This window comes from Tribolium castaneum, chromosome 7 (genome assembly GCF_031307605.1).
Source record: "Tribolium castaneum strain GA2 chromosome 7, icTriCast1.1, whole genome shotgun sequence".
Classification (NCBI taxonomy): Eukaryota; Metazoa; Arthropoda; class Insecta; order Coleoptera; family Tenebrionidae; genus Tribolium; species Tribolium castaneum.
This window is the reverse complement of record NC_087400.1, coordinates 4357314-4374185: the sequence shown is the minus strand read 5'-3', so window position 1 is coordinate 4374185 and position 16872 is coordinate 4357314. Positions and strand designations below refer to the sequence as shown.

The window sequence follows — 16872 nt, the reverse complement described above, 5'->3', positions numbered from 1 at the left end:
ACGAAGACAGTACAGTACAGTACAGTCACGATCAAAAAAAATGACACGTGGCGTAACTTGATGGTTTTATACGCAAAATGAGCCGCTAAATTCAATGGAACAAACCGCATTGCACTACGACTTTTAGTTTTTGAGTTATGATTTTTTTTGGTGAATAAAATTTTCCACTATAGATATTGCCTATCTTAATTTTTAGCAAAAAACTTTAAAAGTTTACATCTCGTTAAAAGATGGTTTTATACGCAAAATGCGCCGCTGAATTCAATGGAACAAACCGCATTGCTCTACGACTTTTAGTTTTTGAGTTATGAATTTTTTTTGGTGAATAAAATTTTCCACTATTGATATTGCCTACCTTAATTTTTAGCAAACAAATTTAAAAGTTTACATCTCGTTAAAAGATGGTTTTATACGCAAAATGAGCCGCTGAATTCAATGGAACAAACCGCATTGCTCTACGACTTTTAGTTTTTGAGTTATGATTTTTTTTGGTGAATAAAATTTTCCACTATAGATATTGCCTATCTTAATTTTTAGCAAAAAACTTTAAAAGTTTACATCTCGTTAAAAGATGGTTTTATACGCAAAATGCGCCGCTGAATTCAATGGAACAAACCGCATTGCTCTACGACTTTTAGTTTTTGAGTTATGAATTTTTTAATAATATAATTCGGCGCATCCACCATTTTTCAATTTAATAAATTTTTAACTAAGTCTTCGAGTAAGGTAGTGTTGTAAAAAGGGGCGGTGTAATACAGAAACTGAGCCGCTGAATTCAATGGAACAAACCCCATTGCTCTACGACTTTTAGTTTTTGAGTTATGATTTTTTTTTGTTGAATAAAATTTTCCACTATAGATATTGCCTTCCTTAATTTTTAGCAAATAACTTTAAAAGTTTACATTTCGTTAAAAGATGGTTTCATACGCAAAATGAGCCGCTGAATTCAATGGAACAAACCGCATTGCTCTACGACTTTTAGTTTTTGAGTTATGAATTTTTTTGTTGGATAAAATTTTCCACTATGACAAATGGCTACTCTAAATTTAGGTAAAAAATTTTAAATTTTTAATTCTTGTGAAAAATTGATATAATATGTAAAATGAGCCGTAGAATTCAATCAAACAAACCGCATTGCTCTACGACTTTTGGTTTTTGAGTTATGAATTTTTTAATAAATAATTCGGCGCATCCACCATTTTTCAACTTAATTAATAAATTTTTAACTAAGTCTTCGAGTAAGGTAGTGTTGTAAAAAGGGCGGTGCAATACAGAAAATGAGCCGCTGAATTCAATGGAACAAACCGCATTGCTCTACGACTTTTAGTTTTCGAGTTTTGAATTTTTTTTGGTGAATAAAATTTTCCACTATAGATATTGCCAATCTTAATTTTTAGCAAAAAACTTTAAAAGTTTACATCTCGTTAAAAGATGGTTTTAAACGCAAAATGAGCCGCTGAATTCAATGGAACAAACCGCATTGCTCTACGACTTTTGGATTTTGAGTTATGAATTTTTTTTTGTGAATAAAATTTTCCACTATAGATATTGCCTATCTTAATTTTTAGCAAAAAACTTTAAAAGTTTACATCTCGTTAAAAGATGGTTTCATACGCAAAATGAGCCGCTGAATTCAACGGAACAAACCGCATTGCTCTACGACTTTTAATTTTTGAGTTATGAATTTTTTTTTGGTGAATAAAATTTTCCACTAAAGATATTGCCTATCTTAATTTTTAGCAAAAAACTTTAAAAGTTTACATCTTGTTAAAAGATGGTTTTATACGCAAAATAAGCCGCTGAATCCAATGGAACAAACCGCATTGCTCTACGACTGTTAGTTTTTGAGTTATGAATTTTTTTTGTGAATAAAATTTTCCACTATAGATATTGCCTATCTTGATTTTTAGCAAAAAACTTTAAAAGTTTACATCTCGTTAAAAGATGGTTTTATACGCAAAATAAGCCGCGGAATTCAATGGAACAAACCGCATTGCTCTACGACTTTTGGTTTTTGAGTTATGAATTTTTTTTTTGTGAATAAAATTTTCCACTATAGATATTGCCTATCTTAATTTTTAGCAAAATACTTTAAAAGTTTACATCTCGTTAAAAGATGGTTTCATACGCAAAATGAGCCGCTGAATTTAATGGAACAAACCGCATTGCTCTACGACTTTTAGTTTTTGAGTTATGAATTTTTTTGTTGGATAAAATTATCCACTATGACAAATGGCTACTCTAAATTTAGGCAAAAAATTTTAAATTTTTAATTCTTGTGAAAAATTGATATAATATATAAAATGAGCCGTAGAATTCAATCAAACAAACCGCATTGCTGTACGACTTTTGGTTTTTGAGTTATGAATTTTTTAATAAATAATTCGGCGCATCCACCATTTTTCAACTTAATTAATAAATTTTTAACTAAGTCTTCGAGTAAGGTAGTGTTGTAAAAAGGGCGGTGTAATACAGAAAATAAGCCGCTGAATTCAATGGAACAAACCGCATTGCTCTACGACTTTTGGTTTTTGAGTTATGAATTTTTTTTTGTGAATAAAATTTTCCACTATAGATATTGCCTATCTTAATTTTTAGCAAAAAACTTTAAAAGTTTACATCTCGTTAAAAGATGGTTTCATACGCAAAATGAGCCGCTGAATTCAATGGAACAAACCGCATTGCTCTACGACTTTTGGTTTTTGAGTTATGAATTTTTTTTTGTGAATAAAATTTTCCACTATAGATATTGCCTATCTTAATTTTTAGCAAAAAACTTTAAAAGTTTACATCTCGTTAAAAGATGGTTTCATACGCAAAATGAGCCGCTGAATTCAATGGAACAAACCGCATTGCTCTACGACTTTCAGTTTTTGAGTTATGATTTTTTTTTGGTGAATAAAATTTTCCACTATTGATATTGCCTACCTTAATTTTTAGCAAACAAATTTAAAAGTTTACATCTCGTTAAAAGATGGTTTCATACGCAGAATGAGCCGCTGAATTCAATGGAACAAACCGCATTGCTCTACGACTTTTAGTTTTTGAGTTATGAATTTTTTTGTTGGATAAAATTTTCCACTATGACAAATGGCTACTCTAAATTTAGGCAAAAAATTTTAAATTTTTAATTCTTGTGAAAAATTGATATAATATGTAAAATGAGCCGTAGAATTCAATCAAACAAACCGCATTGCTGTACGACTTTTGGTTTTTGAGTTATGAATTTTTTAATAAATAATTCGGCGCATCCACCATTTTTCAACTTAATTAATAAATTTTTAACTAAGTCTTCGAGTAAGGTAGTGTTGTAAAAAGGGCGGTGTAATACAGAAAATGAGCCGCTAAATTCAATGGAACAAACCGCATTGCTCTACGACTTTTGGTTTTTGAGTTATGAATTTTTTTTTGTGAATAAAATTTTCCACTATAGATATTACCTATCTTAATTTTTAGCAAACAACTTTAAAAGTTTACATCTTGTTAAATGACGGTTTTATAGGCAAAATGAGCCCCTGAATTCAATGGAACAAACCGCATTGCTCTACGACTTTTAATTTTTGAGTTATGAATTTTTTTGTTGGATAAAATTTTCCACTATGACAAATGGCTACTCTAAATTTAGGCAAAAAATTTTAAATTTTTAATTCTTGTGAAAAATTGATATAATATGTAAAATGAGCCGTAGAATTCAATCAAACAAACCGCATTGCTCTACGACTTTTAGTTTTTGAGTTATGATTCTTTTTGGGAAATAAAATTTTCCACTACAGATATTGCCTACCTTAAGTTTTAGCAAAAAACTTTAAAAGTTTACATCTTGTTAAAAGATGGTTTTATACGCAAAATGAGCCGCTGAATTCAATGGAACAAACCGCATTGCTCTACGACTTTCAGTTTTTGAGTTATGATTTTTTTTTGGTGAATAAAATTTTCCACTATAGATATTGCCTACCTTAATTTTTAGCAAAATACTTTAAAAGTTTACATTTCGTTAAAAGATGGTTTTATACGCAAAATGAGTCGCTGAATTCAATGGAACAAACCGCATTGCTCTACGACTTTTAGTTTTTGAGTTATGAATTTTTTTGTTTGATAAAATTTTCCACTATGACAAATGGCTACTCTAAATTTGGGTAAAAAATTTTAAATTTTTAATTCTTGTGAAAAATTGATATAATATGTAAAATGAGCCGTAGAATTCAATCAAACAAACCGCATTGCTGTATGACTTTTGGTTTTTGAGTTATGAATTTTTTAATAAATAATTCGGCGCATCCACCATTTTTCAACTTAATTAATAAATTTTTAACTAAGTCATCGAGTAAGGTAGTGTTGTAAAAAGGGCGGTGTAATATAGAAAATGAGCCGCTGAATTCAATGGAACAAACCGCATTGCTCTACGACTTTTAATTTTTGAGTTATGAATTTTTTTGTTGGATAAAATTTTCCACTATGACAAATGGCTACTCTAAATTTAGATAAAAAATTTAAAATTTTTAATTCTTGTGAAAAATTGATATAATATGTAAAATGAGCCGTAGAATTCAATCAAACAAACCGCATTGCTGTACGACTTTTGGTTTTTGAGTTATGAATTTTTTAATAAATAATTCGGCGCATCCACCATTTTTCAACTTAATTAATAAATTTTTAACTAAGTCTTCGAGTAAGGTAGTATTGTAAAAAGGGCGGTGTAATACAGAAAATGAGCCGCTAAATTCAATGGAACAAACCGCATTGCTCTACGACTTTTGGTTTTTGAGTTATGAATTTTTTTTTGTGAATAAAATTTTCCACTATAGATATTACCTATCTTAATTTTTAGCAAACAACTTTAAAAGTTTACATCTTGTTAAATGACGGTTTTATAGGCAAAATGAGCCCCTGAATTCAATGGAACAAACCGCATTGCTCAACGACTTTAAGTTTTTGAGTTATGTATTTTTTAATAAATAATTCGGCGCATCTACCATTTTTCAACTTAATTAATAAATTTTTAACTAAGTCTTCGAGTAAGGTAGTGTTGTAAAAAGGGCGGTGTAATACAGAAAATGAGCCGTTGAATTCAATGGAACAAACCGCATTGCTCTACGACTTTTAATTTTTGAGTTATGAATTTTTTTTTGGTGAATAAAATTTTCCACTAAAGATATTGCCTATCTTAATTTTTAGCAAAAAACTTTAAAAGTTTACATCTTGTTAAAAGATGGTTTTATACGCAAAATAAGCCGCTGAATTCAATGGAACAAACCGCATTGCTCTACGACTGTTAGTTTTTGAGTTATGAATTTTTTTTGGTGAATAAAATTTTCCACTATAGATATTGCCTATCTTGATTTTTAGCAAAAAACTTTAAAAGTTTACATCTCGTTAAAAGATGGTTTTATACGCAAAATAAGCCGCTGAATTCAATGGAACAAACCGCATTGCTCTATGACCTTTAGTTTTTGAGTTATGAATTTTTTTTGGGAAATACTCTAGAACGTATCGATTGGACATAAATAAAGTAGTTCTAATAATAATAAATCAAAAAATTTAATCCTACCTTTATTGCCTGTTGGTTTTTTGTTAAAAAATTGGATGTACTTATCTTTTGTTTGTCGCTTTGAACCCAGTTTGCTTCAGTTACAAAAGAAGAAAAAAAGGATGATCGGATTAATATAAGGATCGCAGAAGGCTTGAATGAAACCGTGTGCAATGAACAACACTTCCCTTTTAATGAACGAATAGAAAAAAATTACATTTATTTGTATAATAAGTAATAACTATCGAAATAAATTATATTAAAAAATAACCATTGAAAACTATGAGATAAAGTAGCATAGGTATAGACGTACATCGAGAGAAACATTTAATTATTTTCACAAATATTATTTTAGAGATTAAGTCTATGCCCCTCCTTTGCATCATTTGACTTGTTTTTTTGGACAATTTTCCAAATAAAATTCTTGTTTCAATATAGAATATGACAATAACAATATACATAGTCGATAACACCTAATCACATTTATTAGGAACATTTATTTATATAACTATTTTAATGATCAAAGTATGCGTACTTTAGGACAAAATTGTGGGATGAAAAAACATTTTTACAGACGAAGACGCAACCGAATTGTAACGGTGGTGTTGTTTGAAAAGAGTTGATTCGTTATTATCACAGCAAATATTTCATTTGTGAAAGACGGAAACAAAGTCCTGTTTGAGATAGATTCCGGTAAAATATGAGTGACGTAGCAGACATAAAAATGAATTTTCATCAATAAAATATTTGAAAAGGCACCATCAACATTTACAAGATGTAAAATTGTCCTAAAGTAGTTCAAAGTTAGAGGTATAAAAAAAGTGGCTAAATGTTTAACATCAGTATTATGGCCATTAGGTACTTGATGTGATTGTATTGAGCATCGTCGAAACTTATCTATTACATGTATAAAAAATAATTCTTGGCAATACGGATTAATGGACATCGTCTTGTTGTATAGTGCGTATAAAAAAATAATTCTGTAGAAATTCGATGTTAAACATTTAATTTATACACTATGAAAAGAAACGTTTAGCTTAATTACATTGTAAATATTTCAACACCATCTAAACACAGAATGTCATGAGGTACATCGAATTGGCACAAAACTACATAATAAACCATCAGTTATACTTAAAATCAGTTATAAGATTCATATTCGATGTTTCCGTGTACAAAGTTATCATTTTTGTGGACATTAATACTGGAACAAGGCCACAGCAGTTAACTACCGTCATGACTAGAAGGAACGATCAACCCGATTTTTCCCCAATTAGTTATCATCTGTTTTCACTAAATATTGCTTTAATTGCTAGCTCACTAATATCGCTTACGTCGTCTAATGGCTAGTTTAGGGATGGCACATATTCTCACAAAATATGCGCGATAACTAAACGCTTCTCGACCAAGTTAAAAAACTATAACACTTTCAAATTCACAGCCATCAAAACAAAAATACAAGGACGGAAAACATTCATTTGTGGACAAATACCAAACAAAAACCCGAAAACAAAGCATCGAAAAGCACCGAAAATTTAAATTGACCGCCAATGCGTTCGAACCAACGCCCGCCACTGATTGGCACACATCACCCAAATTTGACATTACATTGGACTACGCATTACTATAAATTAGGATACGAAACAATGTACTAATAAAACGTCCCCGTTCGCGATAGTTCCGCTAATGTCGACAGAGGGCGAATTAAAAAAATGGTTGGATTTAAATAACGGTTACCACAAGGTAACTCATATTTTTCAAAACGCTTTCGACCCTAGTTGCACACTTATAATATAACCGCGATATAACCGTTATCTATGCGTTATATTGCGATAACTGGCCTTTTTATATCGCGGTTATGTTTCGTTATATAACCTTAATTTACCCGTGGTTATATTGGGATTATATAACTGCGGTTACATCTCGATTACAGCCCTGAATATGTTTTATACATACATATAACCATTCCTATGTTTCTCTTATTACGACATTTTGCTTTATTACTAAACCATCTGAAGAACAGACAAACATGGAACTACTTATATTAAAAATTACACTCTGTAGCCGTAATTAAAATAATGATATTTTGATTCTAACGTTTAAATAGCTATTACGAGTTGGTAAAATTACTTACCAAAAATATTTAAAAGTATTATTAAAAAAAAAACGTGATTCCAAATTATCACTATTTTCTTCATTTTAAATATGTAATACTAAATACAACAAGTGTTCAGATGTCGTCATTTCTACCAGACTACTTGAAAAGGGTCGGTAGGTAGAAAGTGGGAAAAATTAAACTAAAAACTCTTAAAATACTCATGCCAGATTATAATTTTGAGTTAAAAATTTATTGAATTTATTGTTATGAAATGTTGGTTAAATTAAAACTACTTTTTTTAAGTATAAAAACTAATTTAATTGTTTTATTAGGTGGTCAGACCACGATAATGGCGATAATGGTAATATTTACCTACCTTCTGGATTTTTAAGTTTGTGGTACTTAAAAATTTGTTAAAATTAAATTTCTTTTTTAACTTCGAAGGACACTAATAAATGTATATAAATATATATATATATATATATAATACGAATATCTATGTAAATCAAAATAACCGCAATGTTAACCATGGTTAGGTAACCGTTATATAAACTTAGTATAACATAACCAATGGTTAGGTTTGTGAATCGCGGTTATATTAACGTTATATAACCGCAATATAACTTTCTCAAACTGTGCTACCATGGGATGCGGTTACAGCGTTTTGAAAAATATATAACTTCTTGTAAAAATATTAGTTAGTCAGTTTTTTTCAGTGTATTAAGAACGCAAAGCTCAACATTTCTTTATTTTTTTTACAAGTAATTAACCCTCGAAGCGCCCTCATTGTTTCTCAGCTGTACTATATTTTTTCGGGAACAGGAAATCGTAAATTGTATCTCGTTTCGTTTCCTAACCCACGTTCCTCCGTGAACTAAACCAAAACTTTTATCAATTTTTTGTGAATTATTTTAAATGTTCAATGTCAAATTTGGCGCGAATAAGCGTGCTCCAATGACGGGCGCCGTCGTGGCAGCGCGTGATTGGCAGTAGTGTTCCGGCAGCCTAGATGTCGCCACGCGCCCCCCTTTCCCAGTACTATCAGCGGGAAGTGTTAATGTGTGTAGTCAAGTGCTTGGAGAGGTAATCAGCGCGCGCGAAACACTTCCCGCACATGTCGCAATGGTACGGTCTTTCCCCCGTGTGGATGCGCAGATGTCGCGTCAGGTCGCTCTTTCCGCCGAAGGCACGTCCGCAGAACAAGCACACGAAGGGCCGTTCGCCGGTGTGCTTGCGCACGTGGAGCTTGAGGTTCTCCTTAGAGCGGACACATTTCCCGCAGAAGGGACACGCGAAGCGACGCTCGCGTTGCTTTTCGGCGGCGTCGGCGCGAAGAAAACTGATGATGGAGGAGTCGTGGCTGCTCCGGAGGATGTCCAGGCCGGTGCCGGACGAAACGGGGTATGACACCGCCATGGAGTCGATGGTGTCGTCCTGGTCGGCGTCGGGCTTCTCGGCGTCGGAGGATGCGCCTTCACCTTCAACAGAAAACAGTTTTCTACCTCAATTAAATTTTATTCAAAGTGTTGTGGCAACAGTGATTTGTAATAATAAAATCTACGGTTCCTACTTTGAGCATATACTAACATTTTTGGTCCTTCGAGCCGGATTAAATTATTGTATCAACCATTGGATTATTGTATAGTGTCCACAGCGTACGAGCTTATAAAATTACAAAATTATCTATAAAGATAAATAAAAAAAATCTTGCAATATCGCAGAGTAGCTGAGCAAGAGTCTTTATTCTCAAAATCAAGAGTTAATTTCTGAAATCTTGCAATATCGCAGAGTAGCTGAGCAAGAGTCTTTATTCTCAAAATCAAGAATCAATTTCTGAAATCTTGCAGTTTCGCAGAGTAGCTGAGCAACAGTCTTTATTCTCAAAATCAAGAGTTAATTTTTGAAATCTTGCAATATCGCAGAGTAGCTGAGCAAGTGTCTTTATTCTTAATATCAAGAGTTAATTTCTGAAATCTTGCAATATCGCAGAGTAGCTGAGCAAGAGTCTTTATTCTCAAAATCAAGAATCAATTTCTGAAATCTTGCAGTTTCGCAGAGTAGCTGAGCAACAGTCTTTATTCTCAAAATCAAGAGTTAATTTTTGAAATCTTGCAATATCGCAGAGTAGCTGAGCAAGTGTCTTTATTCTTAATATCAAGAGTTAATTTCTGAAATCTTGCAATATCGCAGAGTAGCTGAGCAAGAGTCTTTTTTCTCAAAATCAAGAATCAATTTCTGAAATCTTGCAGTATCGCAGAGTAGCTGAGCAAGAGTCTTTATTCTCAAAATCAAGAATCAATTTCTGAAATCTTGCAGTTTCGCAGAGTAGCTGAGCAAGAGTCTTTATTCTCAAAATCAAGAGTTAATTTCTGAAATCTTGCAATATCGCAGAGTAGCTGAGCAAGAGTCTTTATTCTGAATATTAAGAGTTAATTTCTGAAATCTTGGAATATCGCAGAGTAGCTGAGGAAGTGTCTTTATTCGCAATATCAAGAGTTATTTTCTAAAATCTTGCAATATCACAGAGTAGCTGAGCAAATGTCTTTATTCTGAATATTAAGAGTTAATTTCTGAAATCTTGGAATATCGCAGAGTAGCTGAGGAAGTGTCTTTATTCGCAATATCAAGAGTTATTTTCTAAAATCTTGCAATATCACAGAGTAGCTGAGCAAATGTCTTTATTCTAAATATTAAGAGTTAATTTCTGAAATCTTGCAATATCGCAGAGTAGCTGAGCAAGTGTCATTATTCTGAATATTAAGAGTTAATTTCTGAAATCTTGCAATATCGCAGAGTAGCTGAGCAAGAGTCTTTATTCTCAAAATCAAGAGTTAGTTTCTGAAATCTTGCAATATCGCAGAGTAGCTGAGCAAGAGTCTTTATTCTTAAAATCAAGAGTTAATTTCTGAAATCTTGCAATATCGCAGAGTAGATGAGCAAGTGTCTTTATTCTGAATATTAAGAGTTAATTTCTGAAATCTTGCAATATCGCAGAGTAGCTGAGCAAGAGTCTTTATTCTCAAAATCAAGAGTTAGTTTCTGAAATCTTGCAATATCGCAGAGTAGCTGAGCAAGAGTCTTTATTCTTAAAATCAAGAGTTAATTTCTGAAATCTTGCAATATCGCAGAGTAGCTGAGCAAGAGTCTTTATTCTCAAAATCAAGAGTTAGTTTCTGAAATCTTGCAATATCGCAGAGTAGCTGAGCAAGAGTCTTTATTCTTAAAATCAAGAGTTAATTTCTGAAATCTTGCAATATCGCAGAGTAGCTGAGTAAAAGTCTTTATTCTCAAATTCAAGAGTTAATTTCTGAAATCTTGCAATATCGCAGAGTAGCTGAGCAAGTGTCTTTATTCTAAATATTAAAAGTTAATTTCTGAAATCTTGCAATATCGCAGAGTCGCTGAGCAAGTGTCTTTATTCTGAATATTAAGAGTTAATTTCTGAAATCTTGCAATTTCGCAGAGTAGCTGAGTAAGAGTCTTTATTCTCAAAATCAAGAGTTAATTTCTGAAATCTTGCAATATCGCAGAGTAGCTGAGCAAGTGTCTTTATTCTAAATATTAAAAGTTAATTTCTGAAATCTTGCAATATCGCAGAGTCGCTGAGCAAGTGTCTTTATTCTCAAAATAAGAGTTAATTTCTGAAATCTTGCAATATCGCAGAGTAGCTGAGCAAGTGTCTTTATTCTGAATATTAAGAGTTAATTTCTGAAATCTTGCAATATCGCAGAGTCGCTGAGCAAGTGTCTTTATTCTCAAAATAAGAGTTAATTTCTGAAATCTTGCAATATCGCAGAGTAGCTGAGCAAGTGTCTTTATTCTGAATATTAAGAGTTAATTTCTGAAATCTTGTAATATCGCTGAGTAGCTGTGCAAAAGTCTTTATTCTCAAATTCAAGAGTTAATTTCTGAAATCTTGCAATATCGCAGAGTAGCTGAGTAAAAGTCTTTATTCTCAAATTCAAGAGTTAATTTCTGAAATCTTGCAATATCGCAGAGTAGCTGAGCAAGAGTCTTTATTCTCAAAATCAAGAGTTAGTTTCTGAAATCTTGCAATATCGCAGAGTAGCTGAGCAAGAGTCTTTATTCTTAAAATCAAGAGTTAATTTCTGAAATCTTGCAATATCGCAGAGTAGCTGAGTAAAAGTCTTTATTCTCAAATTCAAGAGTTAATTTCTGAAATCTTGCAATATCGCAGAGTAGCTGAGCAAGTGTCTTTATTCTAAATATTAAAAGTTAATTTCTGAAATCTTGCAATATCGCAGAGTCGCTGAGCAAGTGTCTTTATTCTGAATATTAAGAGTTAATTTCTGAAATCTTGCAATTTCGCAGAGTAGCTGAGTAAGAGTCTTTATTCTCAAAATCAAGAGTTAATTTCTGAAATCTTGCAATATCGCAGAGTAGCTGAGCAAGTGTCTTTATTCTAAATATTAAAAGTTAATTTCTGAAATCTTGCAATATCGCAGAGTCGCTGAGCAAGTGTCTTTATTCTCAAAATAAGAGTTAATTTCTGAAATCTTGCAATATCGCAGAGTAGCTGAGCAAGTGTCTTTATTCTGAATATTAAGAGTTAATTTCTGAAATCTTGCAATATCGCAGAGTCGCTGAGCAAGTGTCTTTATTCTCAAAATAAGAGTTAATTTCTGAAATCTTGCAATATCGCAGAGTAGCTGAGCAAGTGTCTTTATTCTGAATATTAAGAGTTAATTTCTGAAATCTTGTAATATCGCTGAGTAGCTGTGCAAAAGTCTTTATTCTCAAATTCAAGAGTTAATTTCTGAAATCTTGCAATATCGCAGAGTAGCTGAGTAAAAGTCTTTATTCTCAAATTCAAGAGTTAATTTCTGAAATCTTGCAATATCGCAGAGTAGCTGAGCAAGTGTCTTTATTCTCGAAATCAAGAGTTAATTTCTGAAATCTTGCAATATGGCAGAGTAGATGAGCAAGTGTTTTTATTCTTAATATCAAGAGTTAATTTCTGAAATCTTGCAATATCGCAGAGTCGCTGAGCAAGAGTCTTTATTCTCAAAATCAAGAATCAATTTCTGAAATCTTGCAATATCGCAGAGTAGCTGAGCAAGAGACTTTATTCTTAATATCAAGAGTTAATTTCTGAAATCTTGCAATATGGCAGAGTAGATGAGCAAGTGTCTTTATTCTTAATATCAAGAGTTAATTTCTGATATCTTGCAATATCGCTGAGTAGCTGAGCAAGTGTCTTTATTCTCAAAATCAAGAATCAATTTCTGAAATCTTGCAATATCGCAGAGTAGCTGAGCAATAGACTTTATTCTTAATATCAAGAGTTAATTTCTGAAATCTTGCAATATGGCAGAGTAGATGAGCAAGTGTCTTTATTCTGAATATTAAGAGTTAATTTCTGAAATCTTGCAATATCGCAGAGTAGCTGAGCAAGAGTCTTTATTCTCAATATCAAGAGTTAATTTCTGAAATCTTGCAATATCGCAGAGTAGCTGAGCAAGAGTCTTTATTCTCAAAATCAAGAATCAATTTCTGAAATCTTGCAGTATCGCAGAGTAGCTGAGCAAGAGTCTTTATTCTCAAAATCAAGAGTTAATTTTTGAAATCTTGGAATATCGCAGAGTAGCTGGGCAAGTGTCTTTATTCTGAATATTAAGAGTTAATTTCTGAAATCTTGCAATATCGCAGAGTAGCTGAGCAAGTGTCTTTATTCGTAATATCAATAATTAGTTACTGAAACCTTACAATTTTACAATCTTTGTTCAGAATATCAAGAATATGTTATTAAAACCTTACAACATTGCGAAAACCGAGGTAGTGCCTTTGTATTTTAATTTAACACAAGCTATAGCTTTTTGTGGCACTCTAAAGAAACAGTTTTCATGGTCTTATTATTTTTATTGATACTTAGAAGGTTTTAGCTTTTTCAAGAATGAAAATTACGTTGTAGAATGTTGAGTAAATTTATTTAAAATAAAAGCAAATGTATTGAACATGATGAAACAATAATATGTCATACAGACAGTTAAAAGATACTCGGTATGCAGTTACGAATCTAGGAATCTGGGTAATTCTAGATATAATAATTATTATAGGACACTATGTATGCTATTCATCCTAATAAATATTATTTATTATGTCTTCCCGAGCAACTTGCCTTGGGGCCTTGGTAGTTGGTATATTCTGTTAAAAATTAAGTACAAGCAGCATAATATGTCTAATTAAATGGCTGATTAATACAACATTAGAAAATAATTACGTAATGATATGACATGGTGTAATTGAAATGAAATTTTAACATGTGTATGAATTATTATTTACAATCAATCAAAATGTACCGTAGAAACATGACAAACAGTCATATTTTTTTTAACTCAAACTGTAAATACTTACCTACCAAACAATTAAAGATTAAACAAACATTTATCTTTATCTGCGTGAGGTGCAAATTGTGGATTATGGAAATCCCCACTTGTTACGTAGCATTTGCTTTACGACTAAGTAATTTATTGTCTCGAAAAAGACGATCATGTAAACACCAAGTGAATGTAATTTCTTTTCCTTATTAACTTATTATCCACTTTTTAATTATTTCATTTACTTTTTTGGTTTTTTTCCTTTGTTGCTCTTGTATTCCTTTAAATTTAAAATAAGATTTTGTTGCAAACGATTTGGCATTTAACAGATTGCTGTAACTCGTTAGCGTAAATGCATTTAGCATTTAAAGAGATACGAAGTGAATATTGATGACATTTGAAAAAACTTGCACAAAATTAGAAAACTTGTTCGGGTTTGGGGTCCCAGCAGTGAATAAATTACGAAATATGTAACGGTATTAAGTAGAGTTTTGCTCATTAAACCGTAAATACAGCACTACCACTAACCGGTAATTAACAATCATCATTCATGTTTTTTCTCAAAGTATGGGAATGTTCCTCCAGACGTTTTCTTATTGCTTATCCCGACATCTTGATATATTTTCACATGTAGTAACCAACTGGACAATTAATAAAACGTGCAGTACTACACCGATTAGGACGTTATTTGAGTTTTTACGTCGTAATTTCTAATTAAGTTGTATTTTTCACAAACCTGTAAAGTGGACTTACCAGCATCATCATTCATACTCTCCTCCTTTTTGACCACCACCCCTTCGTCCTTCCCCTCCAAGACAATGGTCTCGTTGGAACTCGACACTTGGTCGCTGCTGTTGTCCACACTCTTGGACTCCTCCAGCGCCCCCACCCTCCCAGCGTCCCCACTCTTCCCGTGGAGCTTCTCCAAGGCGTGGTTCAATCTGTGCTTTTTGAACGACTTGAGGTACCTGAACTGCATGCCGCAGACGTCGCAGGAGAAGAGCTTGTCGGCTGGAAGCCGTGCCCGGTGGTTCTGCTCGCGGTGCTTGACGTAGGCCGAGCGGTACCTGTAGCTCTGGCCGCACTGCTCGCAGATGAAGGGCTTCTCCAGGGAGTTAAGGGAGCCGATGTGCTGGAGGGCCGTGTGCTGCTCCAGGAGCCAGATGGAGGGGAAGGCGGCCATGCACGACGGACAGCGGAACATCTCCTCGCCGAGGAGGGAGGGGTGGATGAGGCCCACCTCCAGGATCGACGTGGGGAGAGAGGGGAAGGGGAGGGCGAATGGGGTGGAGGAACGGCTGCTCTGGGTGCTGGAGGGGCGCTCGAGGGGCGAGCTGGAGGGCCGGTCCACGTCCACGGAGGTCTGCAAAAAGAGGGGGTCATACTTGGGGCACTCGGGTTCTTGGTACAATTTTACCAAAATTTGGGTTCTCTGTCTAGAAAATTTATTATTTGGTAGGTACAGTCACGGTCATAAAGAATGTCACCCCTGTAAACCCGGCCGGTTAAGAAGGAGCTGAACTCAAACTAATTAACGTAATACAGTTTTAATCATTTTGAGTAAATAGTGATTAAAATATCGTTGATAACCGGCCGTGTTTATTCTTTATGATGGTGACTGTACATTTACTAGATTCGGGCAAAATTGAACATGCAATTTTGAAAAGTGAAAACAAGATTTTGGGTAATTTTTAATTAAACTTTGTCAAATAAACTTTGTCAAAAACAGGCATAATTTCAGAAAAAACGCTGAAATTATGCATTTCCCGCAAAACAACTTTCTTCTCGAAAGTGCTTGAAAAGACAAATACAATACAATTTTCGTCTAATTTCGCGATTTTTTGGGTACTTTTTGACGAAACCTTGCAAAATTCTTCAGTTTTGAAGCTAAAATCAGATAAAAATGTATAAACAATACCATTTAGGTATTTAGGTCGCTTTTTTGGCTTAAATTTGGGAATATTTGGGAAGTATTCGCGTTTCTAGATGAAAAATATGCCAAGCAATAAACGCATACACAGCAAAATGATTGCATTTTCGAACCAGTTTAGTGAATTTTGAGCACAATTTCTTGAAAAACTGCGTTGTCTTCTTCAGAAATGTGTCTCCACTAATCAGTTTAAGTGCTCTAAGAAAGTATAACTAACACAATTTTTGACTTAATTCGGCAATTTTTCGGGTACTTATCGACGAAATTGTGAGAAATTTTTTAGATCAAAAGCGAGTGTAAAAAGTAAAAGTCAAAAAAGTAGAAATAACACAATTTACAACTCAATTTGGTGATTTTTTGGCTAAGTTTTGGTTTGTGACACCTTCAGGATATAATTAAGTTTCTTGATGAAAAATGAGCCACACGCAGCAAAATATTTTATTTTCGATCCAATTAAATTAACTTAAATTTCTCGCAAAAAAGGCAAACAATTTTTGGCCCAATTCGGTACTTTTCGACGAAACTTTGCGAAATTCTTGATCAAAAACCGGCATAGACGCTCGAAAAATGTATAAATAATAACATGTTCAGTAATTTTTGTCTTAGGTTTTTTAAAAACTTTGGAAAAAAACATGAGCTTTGCGTTTGTCTCCTCGAAAGTTGTGCTTAAAAAGGCACAACTATCAGTTTAAGTACTTCAAAGAGGCAAATAAAACACAATTTTCGATCCAATTCGGCAATTTTTTAAGTAGTTTTTTAGTTCAACGCATAAATACTCTATAAAAAAACGCAAAAATAATACCATTTCCGACTTATTTTAAAATTTATTTCGTGTATTTTTGACAAACTTTGGGGAAATACTAGCGTTCCATGATGAATATTGATAAATGGGCCAAGTAATTAAAGAGTACGGAAAAACAATTTCATTTTTGGCACAACGCAAAATTTTCCGAAAACCAAATTTTTAAAAATTTTCGGA

General features: G+C 33.0%; 1 protein-coding gene across 2 annotated transcripts in view; it reads right to left on the bottom strand.

Annotated features, from left to right (window-relative positions):
* Positions 1–5701: 5701 nt before the first annotated feature.
* LOC660399 (zinc finger and BTB domain-containing protein 49) overlaps positions 5702–16872 on the bottom strand; it is a 44740-nt gene continuing 33569 nt past the window's right edge. Inside the window, exons 5-6 of one of the 2 annotated variants that reach the window (XM_015984022.2) lie at positions 14717–15326; positions 5702–9123 (exon numbers count right to left, since the gene is read on the bottom strand). In XM_015984022.2, coding sequence (XP_015839508.1) covers positions 8789–9123; positions 14717–15326 — 945 coding nt within the window. In that variant the 3' untranslated portion in view covers positions 5702–8788. The remainder of the gene's footprint in view (positions 9124–14716; positions 15327–16872) is intronic. The other variant, XM_008200472.3, reaches the window with a different exon arrangement.